The sequence below is a fragment of the Hyaena hyaena genome, unplaced genomic scaffold, assembly GCF_003009895.1.
Source record: "Hyaena hyaena isolate Hyena2069 unplaced genomic scaffold, ASM300989v1 scaffold_615, whole genome shotgun sequence".
NCBI lineage: Eukaryota > Metazoa > Chordata > Mammalia > Carnivora > Hyaenidae > Hyaena > Hyaena hyaena.
The window spans coordinates 1,106,496-1,128,060 of record NW_024081248.1 but is presented as its reverse complement, the minus strand read 5'-3'; the positions used below and the strand labels follow the sequence as shown (position 1 = coordinate 1,128,060).

The window sequence follows — 21,565 nt, the reverse complement described above, 5'->3', positions numbered from 1 at the left end:
ATAGTGCACAGCTTTGCGGTTAGCGTGCTTGCAGATGGAGGAGAGATGCACCCTGACTGAAGGTTTGGGGGAACCATAAGCAACAGGAACATGGCAAGGAGAATGAGTATATAAATGGCGTATTTGGATACGCTTGTGTAGGCGACAAGGAAAGATTTTATATAAACCAACTTTCTCATCAGTTAAAACAGTTCTTTTTAGCATTTTAAAGAGATATTAAAGATGAAGAAACTAGAATGTAGATGGAGAGCAATTTGAAATATACAGCAACATTACCAATGCATGGGTCCGTGGATCAGACAATACTGCATCTAAGGTTTACTCATACTGTGTGAAACAACATATTTACAAAGCTATTTGTTGTAGCATCGTGTGTAATAGAACAGATTGACATAACTCAAACGTCTACTGATAAGCGTACAAACGCACAATAACTTATTTAACCAATAAGCTGTTAAAAACAAAGGAAAAGGCATGTGATTCCATCTTTATGTACCAAGATGGAATCATATACAATGCTAAGGAAAAAAGCCAGGAACAGAATAGTGTGTATAACATCAAAAAATGTCTGTTTTGTTTGTTCTTTTTAAAGATTTTTTTAAAATAATGGTAAGGATGATGGTGGGGAGAGATGAAAAATATACATCATTGCTTTTATATGCACAGAATATGTCTGGAGGGATCAGGAAGAAACTGAGAGCATTTATTGCCTCAAGAAATAAAGCTGAGCAGGAGAAAAGCGAAAGGAAGGAACTCTATTCTTCTGTATCTTTTGAATTGTAAAATATGTGACTGTATTACCTAATAAAAATTGTAAATTAAAATTATAGAAAGAAGTGAATATTGCTGCAAGTTTTTAAAACACTGGGTGTGTACCTGATAAAGTTAATATAGCATCAGCATTATTCTGTAGTTGTTCGGGGAAGTATATGTGAATCTTTAAAATATACACAATTTAAAGATTTCATATTGTTCTTTAATTTATAAAAACTAGATTCTCCCAGAAGAGCCAAGACAAATTCATCTAATCAACCAAGGACTCTTCAGCTACTGTCCCAACAATACTCTAGTGATTCTTGAGCCGATCTTCATTATGCCACTAACTTTGGAAAATCTTTTCCCAATTTACCAAAAAAAATGAAGTATACAAATGTTAAACATTTTCATATATTTCTGAAAAATATGGAACCCACTACTAGTATCTATACTAGAATCCACCAGAAGATGGTACCAAACAATAACAAAAACTATATGTTGCTTTTTAAAAATTTGCGTTTCAATATTGTATAGTATTTCACAAAGAGTATGGTGGTTTCCAGAGATTCCACCTGAATGTTACTGAATGTGACACCTGAGTAGTACTGAGCGTTCCTGTGATCACTGCTTTCCAGAACACTTTCTAGAAGGTTGGATTTGGAGCCTGGAGACATTCCCACAGCTGTGCCAGAGTCCCAGAAAAAGAATGGGGCAGGGGAATTCATTGTACATATTTCTTCCAGAGGAAACCTGTGGCCCCATTTGGCCAACTCTGCATCAGATAATCTAGTGCTGAAGTGCTTCCTATTCCTTCTGGTGGTAAATCCATCAAGAGGAAATGTTACCTGCTTCCACACACTTCTCATCAATCTTCATGTCATCTTCTATAAAAGAGGATAGTAAGGGAAAAATAGAACTTAAGATGTATGAGTTTCTCAACGTAGGCTTATGTCAGTAAAACTCAGACCACCTTACAGTAACGTTACTCTTACAACTATTCCTTATGCTTGCTCACTTGGAGAGATAAAAAGGATCCCACCATATTAAATGAAAATCTATGGTATAGAAGGCTACATAACACAAAATGGTTAACACTTTAAAAGCATTGGCTTTATGAGTGGACAAATTAGTTTACCTCGAGCCTCAGTTTTCTGTCTATAAATGGAGATGGTAGTAATACTTCCCATATAAGTGAGGACAAACTGAGATAATGTATGAAAAGCTCAGGTATATGGTAAGCACTCAATAAATGTTAAAATAATAAATAATAATATATAAATAAATAATATATATAATATCTAATAAATGTTTGAAAATTAATTATTTTTACATTTAGCTCAGGTATATATAAGAAATAAGAGACTATACCTTTTAAAATCACCTAACCTAATATTCAAAACCCTCTACAACATGATCCAAACCCAACTTTGAAGGCTATTGTTAACTTCTTTCCTTCACATAGCTTATACTTCCATTAGAGTAGCCACCATCAGTCAGTCCTCTGTGCCTTTGCTTATGCTGTTCCCTGCGCCTGTAATGCACCAAGGTCCATCTTAAACACTAACTAAAATGATTATCTCTGCCATGAACTGCATAAAATTTTCTTCCTACTACCTTGAACTCTCTGCTACTGCACATATATTCTACTTTGTAATATAATCATGAGTATTTGTCTTATTTGCCCTTCTAGATAGTACCTTGAAAGCAGAAACTGTCTTGCTAAGTTTTACATATTTTACAGAGCTTAGTACAGTGTCTTGCAAAGAATAATACATGATAATATTTATTAAATGGAACTGAATTTTCCGTTTGATATCAAAATAGTTGATGTAAATATATGTTTTGAAAAAATAAATTTTTTTAGCACTGTATATCTTGTGCCTAACATAGTGCCCAACACTTCCTAGGTGATAAATAAATAGTGGTTTAATAAATAAGTCTTATCATGTTCCAAAATAATTATCTGTATAATAAGCTATATTATTAAGTCATATAATAAACTATCACCACCTTCTTACAGACCGTATCAGTAACTAAGGTTTTTAAATAACTTATGCAATATAAAAATTTTTATAAAATAATACTGTTTTATAGAGATAGGGGCACAGATAAACAAGTATCATAGCTGCCATTCAATTTCTTATAATTATTGAGAGATTGTTTTTCAGATCAGTATTTTATAACAACAGTAAGTGTATTAGTTTCTAACACATAACTAGAGGTTTTGTGGTGGGTTTTTTTGGTTTTTGTTTTTTGGGTTTTGTTTGCAAAGAAAAACTATTATTATTCCTGTTTGTTACAGAGGACATGAGTGATTTTCTAATAACAGCACAAGTAGCCCTGATTTTTCTAACTTGCAATTCTGGGATCTAAGACAGACACTGAATTTATTCTCTCAAAATCAACAATTCCTCACTATTGGCACAGGGCAGGTATTATGGGCTGATCTGTATCCCTCCGGAATTTATATGTTGAAGTCCTATCCCCCAGTGTGACTGTATTTGGAGACAAGGCCTTTAAGGTTGAATGAGGTCATACGATTTATTAGGACCCCAATCCAAACAACAGGCAGTCATCTGCAGGCCAGCAGGAAATCTCACCGGAAACCAGACCTACTGAACCTTAATCTTAGACTTCTGGCCATCAGAACTGTCAGAAAATAAGTGTCTATTGTGTAAGCCACCCAGTCTGTGGTATCTTGTTATGGCCACCTGAGCAGATTAAGACAGTGGGCTTATTACCCACCAAGACCTCAGAGACCCTAGCTCTCCAAAGGTCTGCCCATATTCACCTTCCCCTTTCTAGTTTCAGGACAGAGCTTTGGAGGTGCTAGGGGACTGCTCTTCTTGCTTCTCTCCCCCTCCACAAGCAGACAGCATCTTGCTTTCTTGCTTTTGTGAGTGTGTGTGTTTGGCATCACAATGAGTCATTTGGTTGTCTGGGCTTGGAGAAGGAGAGAAGCACTAACTGGAGGTTCCATTTGCCCTTCAAACAGAAGCGTCAATCCAGACCGCACTGCCTGCAATACCTGGCGATATTCTTACCTTCTTTGGACTTCAATCTTTTCATCCATAAAATGGGAACAATCACCAATTCCTTACAGGGTTATTTTTAAGACAGTGTGTGTAAAATAGCTGACACAAAACAGCAAACCAGTTTCACAACTTTTATTGAGTTTTCACCATGTGCTGCATACAAATGTTTTCTCTATCTTCTCCTAATCCTCTCAGTGACAATTACATCACGTGTGCTTTCTTTTGACTGACATCTTTTTACAAATTAGGATCTTAGTGACTGGCACACTACTAGGTATATAGGAAGAGCTTAATAAATAGCTAAACTGAATTGAAGTGAATTAAGAAAACTATACAAAATTTCTACAAGACTTTGGAGATGAGAATTTTCTTCAAATACTATTTCTTACCTTCTTCCATAGAAATTGCTGGGTACAGACAAAGAATTAAGTGGAAAAAAGAGAAAGAAAGTGAGAGCACAATAGTTAACACTATAGTTTTTCAGATTAACTTACAATAAGAAAAGTGAAGTGTCAAAATTATTTAATTAATGTTCTAGGATTAATCTATAGAAATTTGGTAGAGATTTAGTAACAAAATAATAAATATATACCCTATAGAAACTAATACATTTATGATCTTGTTGGAAATGGGGATTTTGTTTCTGGCAAATCCAACTCCCTTTCCTCCCTAAAGTTCTATAAGGGTTGTGTTCTATTCATTTCTGAATTAATGCACTTAGTTCAGAATATTTTAGGAACTCAAATCTTGGTTGGAATAAAAGGAAGAGTGGGAGGAAGGAGAAAAGGAAAGAAGGAGGGAAGAAAGGAAGGAAGGGAAGAAGGGAAGAAAGGAAAGGTGAGGAAAGGAAGGAAGGGGGAAGGAAGAAGGGAAAGAAAGCCAGGAAAGAAAGAAAGAGAACAGCGACAACTTGACTGTAAGAGCATCTTTACTAAATATATTTATGATAGCCATCTGCAAATTTTTCAGTTAAGTCTTGTAAAATGAAAGTGCCTATACTTCCTAATAACCTGCTTCTGAAATTCCGCCCCTGCCCCATGGTAACATCAAGCAGAAAGATACAAAATAACACTTACTGCAGCAGCATCTAAAATAGTTAAAAAGAAAAGGAATGATCTAATAGTTTAGAAACTGATCATGCCCCATCAGAAACAATCCTGTGAGAAGTGACCATTTAAGTCCGTGGCTCTACCCTTGCGGTTCCTGGACTTAGAGATTTGTGAGTATAAGAACAGGGGCTGCAAACTATATTTCAGGATGGGCTTTTCCAAAAGTCTAATGTAACTCACACTTAGGCTACAGGAGCAAATTAAACATCAACCAGTGGTCTTACTAGTTACCAGATGCTGATTAGAAGCTTCACGAGTGGGGTGCCTGGATGGCTCAGTTGGTTAAGGATCTGACTTTGTCTCTGGTCATGATCTTGCAGTTTGTGAGTTCGAGCCCTGCATCGGGCTCTGTGCTGACATCTCAGGGCCTGGAGCCTGCTAAGGTTCTGTGTCTCCATCTCTCTCTCTGCCCTTCCCCGGCTCTCTGTCTGTCTATATCTCTCTAAAATAAATAAACATTTAAAAAGATTTTTTTAAATGAAGCTTCATTAGCATTTCCATATGCCTTTGAGAAATGAAATAGGAAACTGAATTAAAGAAGCACCTCAATCTACTTTGGTTAAAAAACAAAACAAAACCCTTTTTCAAAACAAAGAAATAACTAAAATATCACTATGAAGATCATATTATGGGAAATGTTTCTGATAAAATGTTAAGTTAAATAAAAAAGACAAGAGTGGCTCAGCTGGTTAAGCGTTGGACTCTTGATTTCCACTCATGTCCTAAGATTGGGGTTCTTGAGTTCAAGCCCCACATCAGGTTCTGTGCTGACAGTGCAAAGCCTGCCTGTGATTCTCTGTGTGTGTGTCTCTCTCAAAAAGACATAAATAAACATTGTCACTGTGAAGGAATTATAAGAGGGTTTTCTTCTTTCAAAAATGTCTCTATGGCTGTCATAAATTTTCAAGAGAAAAAGAGAAGAAAAGCTAATTTTAGGCTTGAATGAGTAATAAAATGAGGACTTGCCATGGCCAATTGGTGACACTGACACTGTTGTCTGCTTCAGTCCCTGGCAGCCTCCCGTCCAGACCCCTCTCCCTCCTGGCACCCCCATCCCCTTCCTTACTTCCTTTCTGGACTCCTGGTGAGGGCCATTTTTGAAAGGGCCTTGCGCAGACAGTTCTAGCTGAGCTCTGCCAAGCTGCAACCCCTCTTTTAAGGTAGCAAGTAGTTCACCAGCTTTGCCACCATGGATACCTTTACTAACCTTTCCCCCATGGCTATTTGAATATTACTGTCTAGCAAGCAAACTGCGTTGATTAAGCAATAATTCAGTCCCATGCTTATTCATCAAAGGCACACACGACTGTTCATCAGAGCTTCTGAATAGTGTGAAATTTAATGCCCCTGTACAGAGCCCACATGAAGGTTTATGTGCAGCTTTGCAGCCTTGTTCGCCAGCATATGTATAACGTATAAGCTAGCTGTAGAGACCTCAGGGGCCACTAGAGCTGGGGAGCCATCATGGAAGGTGTCACCGACACAGGAACATTTATTTGCATTTTTATAAACTGAAAACTCATATAAATCCAAAGGAAAGAACGTGCAGTGTAGGATTTCAGATGGCTGCTGGGAGCTTATTTGGGCAATGGGGACAGTCCGAGATCCTCTCTTGGGCAGGAAGTCAGCCCTGAGAGAGAAGGAGCAGGCTTCCCCATGATGTACACACTGGGTTTGAGGTATCAGCACACTCACATATGGTGGATTTGAGGTGGGTGTGAGGCTGGTATGGCTGAGACCACCAGAACTCCCGCTGTTTCCTATGCACAAAGAAATACACCGTGAGGAAAAACAACAAAACAAAACAAAACAAAACCCAGGTTAACCCAGGTGAAATAGATCCAGTGCTTCTTAGAATCCTGCTGCTTCCACCCAAGTGAAAACAGAGATTTCTTCTCCAAACACAGTGTCAAATATACAGGTTTTCTTATCACATGTTTCCTGCCTTATAGGCTCCTTTCAGAGCAACTCTAACTTAGACTGAAAAATCTGGCCACTGACCATGAGTTCACAGGCCCCAGACCCTCCATGGGGCCTGCTTCTCCAGCGGGTTAGCCTGCCTCGCCTGGTGTTCCAGTTCTCCTCCCAGGCTGTTGATGCTCAGTCCCTTACAGCCAGTGGATTTCAGCTCCTTCTGCATCCTTTATTTGCATGCTAATCCAATAAGCCTGTCATTTCTGTGGGCTCCTTGCAAGACCTGAGCCTCCTCACTGCTTTCTGCCCTAGACCATAAGGACTAGCCTCATAAGGCCTTTATCCCTGTTCATGTCAGCCCCCCAAAACTTGGGTCATCCCTTATCCTCTGGATGTTAATCCCCACAAGGCTCTGTCCACCACCCGCCCTCCCTGAAGCCCTTTCACACACCCCATGGAAGTCAAAGTCAGTCTTCAGCAAGCCTCCCAGACTTCAGGCTCTACTGTGAGTAGGTGGGCCCTTTGCCCTCTTGCTGTAACCAAATCCCAGGTCTCCTGAGGTAACTGCTCCCCTGCACCTTTCAAGGGGTGGCTTGTTTCCTCTCCGCTGCCAATTGTGTGCTGGTAAAACAGCTCTGGGAGAAGGGGAGTAGCTGTTGAGTAGCTTTTGCTGATTTCTTTCCTGCTGGCTGATTTCCCTGACCGTTGCCATGAGGAGAGGTGCACATGGGCTCTGGTAGCTGGTCCCAGCATACCCACCATTCACTGCACTTGGCCTTCACTCTGCCAGCCTAGAGGTGGGGTCTTTCCCATCCCCAAATTACACCTGCTTGCTCCCATGCTCTCAGCGTTATTCTGTTAGTATTATCAACGATTCCATTAGGCATATAAATGCCCTTTGAACACCCTGGCCTCTTGGTTCCTTGATCTCCTGCATTCCATTTCTCACCCAGTGTGCAGTCTACCCCAGCCACTGCCTCTCTGCGTCATACCCCAGACCTTTTCAGTATTAATAACTCAGTCTCAACTTCCAGAATCCCCTTCATCTACCAACACCTCCTGCCTTCTTGGCCCCAATAATTTGTTGATTCTCTATGGACCTATAATCCATTGATCATACTTCCTTTCCACTGAGCCTTAATCCCTCATTTCCCTCCTTAATAGCTTAAGCATCATGGTCCATCACTATAATCACTCTCATGGCCCTATCTAGATTTACTGTTAAATCCAATTCTGCCTCATCAGGACCTATCCCCCTGTGAAGCTGACCAGAATCATTGCAAATGTTTGATATTTAACTTTATGTGGGCCCTTAATGCTGATAATACTATATTTACCAAATGCATCTGCTTGCAGGTTCTTGTAGAAATGTTTTCAGCATTCTCCCTCTCTCCTTCCCAGCACTTCTTTACCGACAATTACTCTCAGCTTAAGACATTCCTTCTTATTTCACTGAGAAAATCAGAGAACTTCCATAAACTCCTGCCACATCCTCACCCTCAACTATGTCCACACATTCTGCATTCTCTGCTGATACTATTACTGTTTATGATCTTGTATAAGGTCAATGCCTCTACTTGTATACAGTTAACATTTAACCAGGCCCACTTATATATGGGCTTTTTCCATATATAAGTACAGTACAATACTGCAAATGTATCTTTCCTTTCCTTATGATTTTCTTATTACTATTTTCTTTTCTTTAGCTTACTTCATTAGAAGAATACAGTATAAAATATGTGTTAATCCACTGCTTATATTATTGGTCAACAGTAGGCTATCAGTAGTTAAGTTCGGGGGAGTCAGAAGTTATATGCAGAATTTTGACTGCATAAGGGGTCAGCCCCTCTAACCCATGTGTTTTTCAAGGATCAACTGTACTAGATCATGTCTCCTTCTGTCTGCTCAAGGACACTGACAACAGCAATTCCTTTCTTTTTCTGTCATTAAAGTTTTCCCTCTCACTGGACTGTTCCTACCAGCATTATGTATGTCATATAAAAAGTTCTTTCATCTTTATGGAACTCAAGGGTGTTACGCTAAGTGAAATAAGTCAGGCAGAGAAAGACAGATACCATATGTTTTCACTCATATGTGGAACAGAAGAAACTTAACAGAGGACCATAGGGGAAAGGAAGGGGAAAAAATAGTTAAAGAGAAAGAGGTAGACAAACCACAAGAGACTCGTAAATACTAAGAACAAACTGAGGGCTGATGGGGGTGGGGGGAGGGGTAGGAGGGGGATGATGGGCATGGAGGAGAGCACTTGTTGGGATGAGCACTGGGTGTTATATGGAAACCAACTTGACAATAAACTGTATTAAAAAAAATTCTTTCATACCACTCCTCTTTCCTCTCCAGCTATTTTTCCATTACTCTGTTCTGCTTTGTACTAAAATGATTCATGCCATCAATTTCTTCAGATTGCTTTTATGACTACCATATTGCTCAATCCAATGGTTAGTTCTCCATCCTCTCTACAGCAGCTGATGTGGTTGATCAGGACACTATACTGTCCTGATTTTCATCCTGCCTCATTTGGTCACTCCTTCTCAATCTCTTTTGCTAGTTCCTTTTCTTCCTCTCAAAATTTCTTAACATTGTCTGGGCCTTGGACCCTTTTCTATTTTGTATCTTTACTTATTCTCTTGGATCGCAAGGACACACAGATGAGCTATGGGTCCAGATTCAATAACTGAGGTTTCACCTCGGGCTTAAATGATTAATAAAGGGAGTTAGAACTATATTTTTAAGTTTGAGTTTCACAAGTGCTTTTTTCTCTTTCTAGCTTATGTGATTATTCTGATCTCCTTAGTATTTAAGATGCTTAGGGCATATGGGTAAGTTGACTTTTGGATTTATAGACCAGTGTATATGTTTATCTATCTGCTTGCCTCTCTTTACCTCATATTAACTGCAACAATAGAAGCCTGAGAAACATTTTATTTCCTGATAGCTCTGTCCTGAGTCCAGGAGTGAAAATTTTCTTACCTCTTCAGAAGGTGGTTAGAAGGAATTAGACCAGCACAGGTACCAAGGTCTGAGATTTTCCGAGCCTGCCACCAGAGGGCATCATTCTGGTCCACAACCTGCAGGATGTCCCCTTTCTGGAAAGGCAACCCTGCGTCCATGCAGGGGATAGTGGGATCCTCCTGGGGCCAGTACTCGGTCATGGCACGAACATATACCTGACAGTAGGTGCAAAACGACCCCATCAGAAGAACCCTTGGGCTGTCAAGACTTAAAACCATTTCTTCACTCTTGCAGCTACTGTGGCTATCGTTCCTTCCCATACTCTCTAAAAGGGAGAAACTACCTCTTAAACAGAGTCTAAGATCCACGAAAAAAAAGGGACTTTGCCGACAGAATCTCTTAGTGCTGAGAAGTTTTTGCTCAAGTGTTTCACATTCTTGATGTTACTTTTTAACTTCTTGTACCCCATCTCCTTTTAGTGTATTCATTTACTCATTTGCCTCTCGTGTCATCAATATTGAAAAATGTCCAGGGAGCCTGGGTGGCTCAGTCAATTAAGCATCTGACTTCAGCTCAGGTCATGATTTCATGTTTCATGAGTTTGAGCTCCGCATTGGGTGAACTCAAGCCCCACTTTGGGCAAACACAAGCCCCATTTTGGGGTGAGCCCTGCTTCTCTCCCCCCCCACCTCATGGGATTCCCTCTCTCTCTCTCTGCCATCACTCACTTGTTCCCTCTCCCTCTCTCTCAAAAAAATTGTGCAACACAGTATTGAACAAATGTTTAACACATTATAGAGGAGGGTAGTATGATACAAAATACTAAGTCACTATTATTGTTATTTGAGGATTTACTATGTGTGATTATGAAGGCTGAGTATATTCTTACCATCTTCTGGCTATTAACAGGAGGGGCAGAAACTGGAACCACCTTGAACATAATTGTACCGCGAGACATAGCCTAGAAAATGTCGGGGGAGGGGGAGCGAATAACAAATCACAGAATTCACTGGATTACAGGGTTTCAGCAGATGGAGTTACAACACAGTGCGCCCAGCTTTAAGGGTGACTTCCCCACAGGGACTTCTACAAGGATCTGATAGCTAAAAATCACCATGCAGAAGTGGAAATTAGGAAGAAATTTAGCTCAGCCTCTGCCCTGCTCTGGGGCTCCAGAGTCCCTGGCCTGCTAAACCCCACCCCAAGGCCCGGCCTCCCCCAGGAACACTCCATCTCGCAACTTTATTCAGCAAGTCTTCCCACAGACACCGGGGAAGGAGATGAGGTCATGATCTGACTTTCCCTCCTCAAAGCTCACTCAGGAACTACTTCCTGAACACCTGTCCCTGCACCAGGCAGCCCAGTGTGATGGGGAAGAGGAGGGCTCCCAAGTCTTCTTGGGGGACAGACAAGCTCCAAGATCATGGTGGGAAGGGGGGGGTCCTCAAACATTTTGAGGAGACAGAGAACCTGATGGAGAAAGTAAGATCCTCCTGTCACATGCCCTGCAGCAGGTATTAGAGATCCAGGGATGAAGAAAACCTTGTCCTCGCTCAGAAATTTCACGATCCCACCATCCTGGCTCTGCAGCTGGCACCAAAATGGCTGAAGTGGAGCCATGTGTGTTTGTGATGCGCAGTCCTTAAAGCTCCATGTGCAGCTGTCTTACAGCATGTGGTTTACACAGTGTTCTGGTGCTTAGTATACTCCTTATAATCCCACCTCTCATCAAAGTCCCCGAGGCACATCTATGAAAATTCAGAGTTTCCCCCAAAACCCAGTTTGAGAACCACTATGATGAATAGTTATCCATGTCAGCCCCCACTTGGGGTGTGCATGGGGGACACGCAGGGGGGCATACATACCACTATGGCCATGACAGCTGGTCTGTGATTCAGGAAAGGTTTGAAAAGTGGGAATGGGACCTAAAGGAAACCCTAAACCATAAACTGGTCATAAATGCTCAGTTTCTTTTTTTTTTTTTAATTTTTTTAAATGTTTTATTTATTTCTAGGAGAGAGAGAGACAGCGTGAGCAGGGGAGAGTCAGAGAGAGAGGGAGTCACAGACTGAAACAGGCTCCAGGCTCTGAGCTGGCAGTCAGCACAGAGCCTGACGCGGGGTTCGAACCCACGAACCGTGAGATCATGACCTAAGCGAAAGTCGGACGCTTAACCGACTAAGCCACCCAGGCGCCCCGTAAATGCTCAGTTTCAACCACCAAGGATTGGTAAGACAGGCAAGGAACTCCCCCTTCCCATAGGGTAGCCTCCCCTGACATCATTCCTACCCCAAAGTTACCTCAAGGAAGATACGGAATAGATTTCAGCTGTGTAAAAGTGTTAGGGGAGCAAGGGTGATTTGCTCAGGCTCAGACCCTCCTCCAGAGTCTCACTCTGACTACCCCAGGTTCAGTTTCCAAAGGAGCAACCCAGGCAATAAGGCACCTGGGCTGGGGAAACCGGTGAAGCCTTCCTGAACCCGAAAGAGCAGCTTGGGAAGAAGTCTCCCAGCAGAAACTAGACTGGCGGTGGGGCGCTGAGGTGGAGGATGAGCTGCACAGAAACAGAAAAAGTCTGGGTGTCTAGAGAAAGGAAGCTGCCAAGAGGGACCAAACCCCTCTCATGTTTCAGTGCCCACACCACAGGCCAGACAGGCTCAGGTTGGCCGCAACACTGCACTGAGTCGCAGAGAAGGCAAACAGATGACTGTTACCAGAATATGGATCACTTGCTCAGGGTCCAGTCCCTCAACTGAAACTCCATTCACTTCCACCAGTTTGTCTCCAGCATATAACAGCCCTAGGCAAACAGGAACACAAAACAAAGGGTAGAGGGAAATTGGCAAAAAACAGAGGTAGCTTATACCAAAGATTTTTAGCAAAGTCACTAATCCAAACATACTCTCACATTTAAATATTTACTCTAGAATCATAACAAAAATAATACAGACTGGTTATTGTAGTATACACCACCACCAAAGCATAGAGAATCACATTTTCACACCTCTTTACTGGGTATTAAGTGATGGTGATATTTTTATTTCTGCTAATCTGACACCATAAAATGAAGATAACACTAAAAATAAAGATGTTAGTATCTTTACGATAAATGATAAATGAGAAGAAAAGGAAGGGGCATTCTTCAAAAGAGGAAATGTGGAGAAACATGGGGGTTAAGATCAAGCCTTGAGAAATATGAAGCAAATGGTGGATTTGTCGGAGGGAGAGATGGGAAGCAGGATGACGTCGTGGAACAGAAGCCAAGGGTGATGAAAACTCTAAGACAGTTATGGTCAGTGACACCAAATGTTCTAGAGAAGTAAAAATAAAACTGAAGCAAAGGAAGGGCCAATGGACTTAGCAACTAGGAAATCCTTGGGGCTATTGCTGTAAGAATGTGGGGGTAGGAAGCCCATGCCGGGTCTCCAGAGCCCTGGGCAGTGAGGACATCGGGCAGCAGGCACAGAAACGCAGCAGGGAAAGGAAGGAAATTCAGTTCACTGGTAGAAAGGGCAAGCAACAGGCACTTCAAGGTGGGGCAGAGCCTTGTTGAAAGCAGAAGGACCAGGTAAAGAGAGAGAGTTGGGACTATAGAGCAGACAGACGTGGACTTGCATCCTGACTCTAATTGTGCAACCTTGCGTACATTAGTTACTTAATTTCTTTGAGTCTCAGTTTCCTCCTCTGCAGAATGGTGTGATAATACTTAGCTTGTTAGGTTACCACAGAATATAAACTGAGAGAACATTAATATGGGGTCTCAGTGAAAGAGGGAAATGGGATTTCCTGGAATATTTATTCCCTCCTTCTTAGGAACTAAGCAATGCAATGCACAGAAGCCCTGACTTTGTTTAGGAAAACAGGGTTTCCCTGGAAAGAAGACTAAACAAGTAATGGTTTCCTATTTCTCTGGTCACATTCATACCCTGCTGTTCAGCTTACCACTCCTCTCGGCCAGCCCTCCGTGGATGACTCTGGCCACCAGGATGTCCCCTGTCATCTCGTGCCGCTTGATAGTAGCTCCCTGGAGAGACAGTGAAGTGGAACCCTTCTTTTAGCTACCATGACCATTTTTCTGGTGGTTTCCCTCAACATAGCTCTGGCCTGCTCAGAAAAGGGCACTTATACCAACCAGGGCCCTACTGTGCCATCAAAAAGACAAGGCAATTCATTCAGTCTTGGTCTATCAAAGTCTCTATCCAACCACAAAGATACAAAAGAATATTTAGATCTTTCCAAAGTTAAAGAAGCTCTCACCATTACAACCTAATCAAAGAGACTTCTTGGAAAATCAAATCAATGCCTCACTTAGCTTCCCATGAATAAAGAGAAAAAAACTTAGATAAATACATTGGAATTTCGTGAAATGTATGTACATCAGAGAGCCAAATAATAAATAAAACAAAATAAAAAAGAAGTCTTATTTCTCGGGGCGCCTGGGTGGCTTAGTCGGTTAAGCGTCCGACTTTCACTCAGGTCATGATCTCACGGTTCGTGGGTTCGAGCCCCGCGTCGGGCTCTGTGCTGACTGCCAGCTCAGAGCCTGGAGCCTGTTTCAGAGTCTGTGTCTCCCTCTCTCTCTGACCCACCCCTGCTCACACTGTCTCTCTGTCTCCTAGAAATAAATTTAAAAATATTTTTAAAAAAAGTCTTATTTCTCACAGATTTTTCAAGTAAGAAAAACACTAAGCAGAAATCTTTCCTAGAGAAAACATTATGATGTATAATATATTTAAAGCCACAGGCACAAGTCACTAGGACATGTTTCAGCCATTATCATCGATCCCTTCACATTTTCTGAATGCCTCAAACTATATCTGTGACCACAGACAAGAATATTTAATATTATATTAAACAACTACTAGAGATAATGTAGTTCACAATTAACCCACAGTTCGTAATTAATCCTTGGTTCACAATTAACCATGGTATAATTGTAAAAGAAAAGATAAAGTGATTTCCTTACCAGGGGCTGTTGGTTTTTCACCAAACAAACAATCCTCATTGCTTCCTCACTATCAGGGATGTTGTCTGGCAATGGGGGGAGAAGGGGCTCGAAATCTTTCTGAGCCACGGTGTCATGCGCACTGAGCAAGGCCTAGGAACAGTGAAGGGGAGATGAACAAACGTCACACATAGGACACACCCATCTAGACGACAGTGAGCCAACACTCCATACAACACACCACCACCATCACTACTACCACAACATACAGCATATACATGCTGGCCTTTTATGTGGATTAACTCAGCCTTCACCATAACTCTGGGAGGCAGATTTATATTTTTTTAATTTTTTTTTTTATGTTTTATTTATTTCTAGGAGAGAGAGAGAGAGACAGCATGAGCAGGGGAGGGTCAGAGAGAGAGGGAGTCACAGACTGAAACAGGCTCCAGGCTCTGAGCTGGCAGTCAGCACAGAGCCCGACGCGGGGCTCGAACCCACGAACTGCGAGATCATGACCTAAGCGAAAGTCGGACACTTAACCGACTAAGCCACCCAGGCGCCCCTGGCAGATTTATATTGTCCCCATTTTAAAAGAAACAAGGCAGGGAGAGGTTAAGTGATATATAATATATTCTTGCATTTCTGCTAAAATGTTTTTTTGTCACTTTCTCATTCCCTGCAAACCCATGTAATCCATGGTGCTCCTACAAGCTTGAACTACACAATAACTTTTGTAATATTTTCCATAATTAAAGAAGAATGGGGGACAGTAATCAAAACATCTTTCTGGTTTAATTTGTCAGTGACTCCAAGGGCCTATGAGGAACAGAATGAGAAAAAGTAGCTTCCTGATTTAGGGTATAAGCAAACAGTTCCTTCTAATGGCCCATTATGTTAATTTTTTATTTTGTCAGGTGAGGAAGTAGTCCGTCTATAGCCCAGTCTGAGATTGGTAGACAGAACTTCACTGGAACTCAGAGAAAATTCTCTAGGGTTATTTTATGAACTAAAAATTTGACTCATAAGTTCCATTGCTTCAAATGCAGACATTCTCTTAAAGTTCTCATCTGTTGATAAAATGATCTCAAATTCTATAAGGACTATGGGATAGGTTTCTGTTCTGCAATCAAACGTTTTTTAATCAAATGTTCTTCATATACCCCCTCACTGAGTTAATCATCCATATACTATATTTTCCAAACACCTTCATACACTTTATCTAAAACTTAAGATATTTACAAGTTGGAAAGGAAGTATACTACCCTGATTGTCCCCCAGAATTTTAGAGGGACAATGAATGGCTTTGCATGGGGGGCGGGGAATTAGACATCATGGGAAGTTCTGCCAGCTCTCCTCATAACCTGGCAGGCTTAACTCCATGACTAACAACATGGAGCCAGTCACATCTGAGTCCCACATCTTTAAGAACAATCTGTTGGTCACCCATGTACAGTATTAGAATGTCTATTCAGAAAACACATTTTCTCACATTTATTTCTTCTTCCCAAATTTGCCTATGCATCAGATGGGCATATCTTATCTATATTAGAAAGCACTTGCCTTAAAGTGTGGAGACTGGAGGATTTGTTTCAGTTCTTGGGTCTCAGGGGATTTAGGAGTTTCACGTAATATCCCCACTACCTGGTTGGTGAAAAGGTGTACACTGTAAAATTTTTAAAAATCTTCATCACCTACTTAACCTCACCCAGGCTGTATAACAGATATAGCATATTAACCTAAGACAAGCTGTTACTGAAGCCTTTATTTTCACCTTTAAAGTCAGGGCCCAGGATCTTTCCTTATTCATTAAGCTTTACTACAGCAAGCAGAATCCAAGATTTGGGGTTGATCTAAACCCTAGTGCCCCAGTTCTGGCATATTACAGACTTGGAGGAAGAACTAACATGATTTCATCATATCATATGTACCAAGGCAATTTCCATCTAGCGACGCTAAAACAGCTGTTTGTTAATGTTATGCTTTATGGGTTGTTAAGGAACTTGAGTTCTCCTGGCTCAAATACCAGGTTCAAATACCTGGAGAACTCAGGTAGCTTAATCCTGTGGATGCTCCATCAAATGGAAAATGGAAATAATAGTTTGTATTTTAGGACTTATTATTTGATTACCAATTTTAATATTTATTGCAATAAGAAATGTTAAACAGAATAAATTCTGATCTCTTTTCTGTGGTTTAGGTATAGACCTGCTTTCTGGTAGGACATAAGATCTTTTAAGACTTTACTGAGCCCTAGGAATCCTCAGCAGTTGAGCCTCATTATATACAAAAGAAAACAAGTAGTTTACTAAGCTTTACCTCCATTCACTGAATTACAACAATAAAATATCATAATGTGTGTTTTCCTGGGGACAACTGAGAACAATTTGAATTGCTGATTACTGGAACTGAGGGTACAGTCTTTCTTCTTTTTTTTATATTTATTTTAATATAGTTTGGGCAATAAGTAATAATAAAATGGATTACACTTAATCCATTCAACAAATATCTCTTGAACATCTACTCTGTACTAGGCACTGTTTTTGAGTAATACAAATACAATGCCAGACAAAAATCTCCATTCTCAAAAAAAATCCCCATTTTCTTTTTTTTGATGGTGAGGAGAGTTAAAAAGAGTTAAAAAATAAAACAGGAAAGTGGACAGGGAGTGCTCTGAGGAGTTGCAATTTTAGGTAGGGTGACCAGAGAAAGCCTTAGTGTGAAGGTGACATTTCTCTGGAGATGAGGAAGTAAATCATGTGGGTATATGGGCAAGAGCATTATTGACATGTGGAATAGCAAGTGCAAAGGGCCTGAGGCAGGTGTATGTTGGTTCAAACAACCACAAGGGGTTATCTGGCAGGAGCATAGTGAACAAGGGGAAGAGCAGTGAGTGTTAAGTCAAAGAGGAAATGGGAACTATATTATGTTTGGCTAAGAACTGTGATATGTGCTCTGAGATAGGGAGTCATTGGAAGGGTTTAAGCAGAGAAGTGACATGATTTGACATCTCTTTCAAGAGGATCTCTTCAGCTACTATTCTAGAACAGACTATAGGGAAGGGGGCAAGGGTAGAAGCAAGAGACCAGGGAGGAAGCTATATTGCAATTATCCACATAGGAGATGATGATAGTTTCTATTAGGTGGCATACCAGAGGTGATGAGGTTCTGGATATATTTTGAAACTAGCCCTGAAGGATCTATTGTCAGATTGGGTGTGAGGCATGAGAGAAAGAGAAAGTCACAGATAACCCCAAAGAGTTTGGCCTGAGTACTACAAAAACAAAGGTGTCATTACTGAAATGGAAAAAGTTGGGAGAAGAGTGGCTTTGGGCATGGGGACAATCAGGAGCTCATGGGCCATGTTAAGTTTGAGGGGTTCATTAAACATGCATCTATGTGCAATGGGGAGGAAGCAGTTGGGTATAAGAGTTCAGACAAAGAGCCCCGCTAGAGATATAAATTTGCAAAACACTTGTATAACAACATTACCCAAGGATTACATAGGATAAACTGAATCTAAGGTTTAGGGGGAAAAGAGAAATGGACATATGCTTAAAATGTCATTTGTTTGTTTATTTGTTTAAATTTGAAGTGCTGGCCAATTTTCTCCCTTCTATTAAACCTCAATTAGAAACACTTATGCAATACAAAATCATCAGTCAAACTCTGCCATTGGATCCTTTAATTCATTTAAATTAACACTGCAAGTAAAATGGCTTCACATTTAAAGCCCTATTATTCTATGGATTAAAAACCACCTTACCTCATAGGATAAAGTCTGTGCATGAGTTGTGGCAGGAACGAGTTTCTTTTCTTTAAATTCCTGGAGACAATCATAAACCTGCAGAAGGGCAACAGTGGGAGAATGACGTATTGGTAACATGACTAGTAACGTTTCAGGTTGAAAGGTCTGCAAGGGGAGAGACAGGCTGGGCCGAGGTGCAAGCGCTGAGTGGCACGTGTGACTGGCTTTTAATAAGGTGTCTCTCGTCGTCTAACAGATATGGGCTCACGTTTGGTGGCTTCAATGCCTCAAAGGATTAATTATTGGCTGCCACTAGAAGTTGATCTTCCTCAGCCACAATTAGTGGTAAAAGGAAATTCAAACTTTCACTCTCGTTAAATTGACAAGTGGGTTTTCCAGCGTTGAGACCAATAGAGATTTGGGGCCAGAGACCTGTAAGAACCTGTGTGCCAGAGCACATGCCACGTGGCTTGGGGTTCAGCAGAGGCTGTGAACAAGAGGCTGGGCACACCATACATGCTTATTGCTCTCTGCTCTCTTCCTCTCTTAACTCGCCTGTAAGGGTTCATTTATAAAAATTTCAACTTCACCACTGCTGACCTCAGGAAATTTGGGCTGAGTACACCAAGGTGTGCTCAGCTCTGCAGTTAAGCCTTTCTTACTTTAGAAATCTGGTTTCTCTTACAGGTGGAGGTATGAGCCCCAAGAGGCCGGTTAGGCCCAGCCTTCCTCCATCTAGTTCAGGGGTGACAGTGCTTCCTTGTGCCTCCCCGTCCCAGTGCTCAGGTTTACCTGGAAGAGACACGGCTGATGAACTGAGGCAGGGCGTGCCAGGAACACACTGCCTACACAGGTGAACAGGGAGATCCCTTTAGTAACAGAAAAAAGGCTGTTTGAGCTTAGCTTTTCCCAAGAGGAAAGCATGCCTGATAGGAATCAGGTGGGGCTTCTCCTCCACAGTTTTCTTGAGATATAACTGACAGGTAACATGATGTGAGTTTAAGGTACACAGTATGTTGGTTTGATATATGTATGTGTTACAGAATGATTACCACAGTAAGGTTAGTCAACGTCTCCTTCACCTCACATAATTATGATTGTGTGTGAGGGTGTGTGTGGGTGTGTTAAGAACATTTAAGATCTAGTCTTTTAGCAACTTTCAAGTATATAATACAGCATTATGAACTATTATCGCTATGCTACACATTACAACCCTAGAAGTTACTTATCTCATAACCAAAGTCTGTACCCTTTGACCAACATCTCCCCATTTCCCGCAGCCCCAGCCCCTGACAGCCATCGATCTATGAGCTCTGCTTTGTTAGATTCCACATACAAGTGAAAACATTCTGTGTCTGACTTATTTCACTTAGCATAATGCCCTCCAGGTCCAGTCATGTTGTTGCAAAAGGGAAAATTTCTTTCTTTTTTATGGCTGAATAATATCCCATTGTATATTTCACTTCTGGGTATATATTCAAAGGAAAAGAAAACATGATCTCAAAGAAGTCTCTGCACTCCCGAGCTCACTGAGGCACTGGTCACAATACTCATGACATGTAAACAACCTGAATGTCCAACAATGATCGAGTAGATGAAGAAATCAAGACTTTTAAAACAAGGGCTGTGAGGGTACCTCTTTGTTCATGCTAAAGATGTTGCCACATTCTCTTACTTTATTTTAATTTATTTATTTTGAGAGAGAGCGAGCGAGCGAGCGAGTGAGGGAGCGAGCTGGGGAGGAGCAGTGAGAGAGGGAAACAGAGAATCCCATGCAGGCTCCTCACTGTTAGTGCAGAGCCCTACACTGGGCTCGATCTCGTGGTGCGTGAGATCATGACTTCAGCTGATATCAAGAGTGGGATGCTTAACTGATGAGCCACCCAGGCACCCAACCATTTTCTCTTATTTTAAATAATATCTTAACAAGCATCATAAGATTGACCACATTTCACACATAGATGAAGGAAACACCCATATCCCAAAAATTAACTTTAAAAGAATCTTTCTTAAAAATAATGGTTGGACAAAATTATAATCAGATAGTAGATGTTATTGTACAGTGCATGAAATTATAGCCAAATTTTGAAAAAGAGGAAGAAATTTTCAAGTTAAGAAAAATTTAAGATTGGGGCTCCTGAGTGGCTCAGTCAATTAACCTTCCAACTCTTGATTTCAGCTCAGGTCAGGATCTCACAGTAGTGAGATGGAGCCCTCTGTCAGGCTCAGCTCAGGAAGCCTGCTTAAGATTTTCTCTCCCTATTAATACCCATTCTTCTCAAGCTATTCCAAAAAATAGAAATCGAAGGAAAACTTCCGGACTCATTTTATGAAGCCAGCATCACTTTGACTCCCAAGCCAGATAGAGACCCAGCAAAAAAAGAGAACTACAGGCCAATATCCTTGATGAATACAGATGCAAAAATCCTCAACAAGATACTAGCAAATCGAATCCAACAGCACATAAAAAGAATTATCCACCATGATCAAGTGGGACTCAAACTTGGGTTACAAGGATGGTTCGATATTTGAAAATCAATCAATGTGGTACATACATCACATTAACAAAAGATAAAAACCATATGATCCTGTCGATAGATGCAGAAAAAGCATTTGACAAAATACAGCATCCCTTCTTCATAAAGACCCTCGAGAAAGTCGGGATAGAAGGAACTTACTTAAACAACATAAAAGCCTTCTATGAGAAGCCCTCAACTAACATCATCCTCAATGGGGAAAAACTGAGAGCTTTCCCCCTGAGATCAGGAACACGACAGGGATGTCCACTCTCACCACTGTTGTTTAACATAGTGCTGGAAGTCCTAGCATCAGCAATGAGACAACAAAAGGAAATAAAAGGCATCAGAATTGGTAAAGAAGAAGTCAAACTTTCACTTTCGCAGACGATATGACATGATACTCTATATAGAAAACCCAACAGACTCTACCAGAAGCCTACTAGAACTGATCCATGAATTCAGCAAAGTTGCAGGGTACAAAATCAATGTACAGGAATTGGTTGCATTTTTATACACCAATAATGAAGCAACAGAAAGAGAAATCAAGAAACTGATCCCATTCACAA

General features: G+C 41.0%; 1 protein-coding gene across 1 annotated transcript in view; it reads right to left on the bottom strand.

Annotated features, from left to right (window-relative positions):
• The window catches only part of MPP4 (membrane palmitoylated protein 4), a 47,348-nt gene that overhangs the window by 17,020 nt on the left and 8,763 nt on the right, over window positions 1-21,565 (bottom strand). The window contains exons 4-13 of the mRNA XM_039257387.1: window positions 18,499-18,576; window positions 16,296-16,376; window positions 14,754-14,885; window positions 13,730-13,811; window positions 12,502-12,587; window positions 10,677-10,748; window positions 9,806-10,002; window positions 6,596-6,660; window positions 4,181-4,198; window positions 1,602-1,640 (exon numbers count right to left, since the gene is read on the bottom strand). Of these exons, the coding sequence (XP_039113318.1) occupies window positions 1,602-1,640; window positions 4,181-4,198; window positions 6,596-6,660; window positions 9,806-10,002; window positions 10,677-10,748; window positions 12,502-12,587; window positions 13,730-13,811; window positions 14,754-14,885; window positions 16,296-16,376; window positions 18,499-18,576 (850 nt within the window). The remainder of the gene's footprint in view (window positions 1-1,601; window positions 1,641-4,180; window positions 4,199-6,595; window positions 6,661-9,805; window positions 10,003-10,676; window positions 10,749-12,501; window positions 12,588-13,729; window positions 13,812-14,753; window positions 14,886-16,295; window positions 16,377-18,498; window positions 18,577-21,565) is intronic.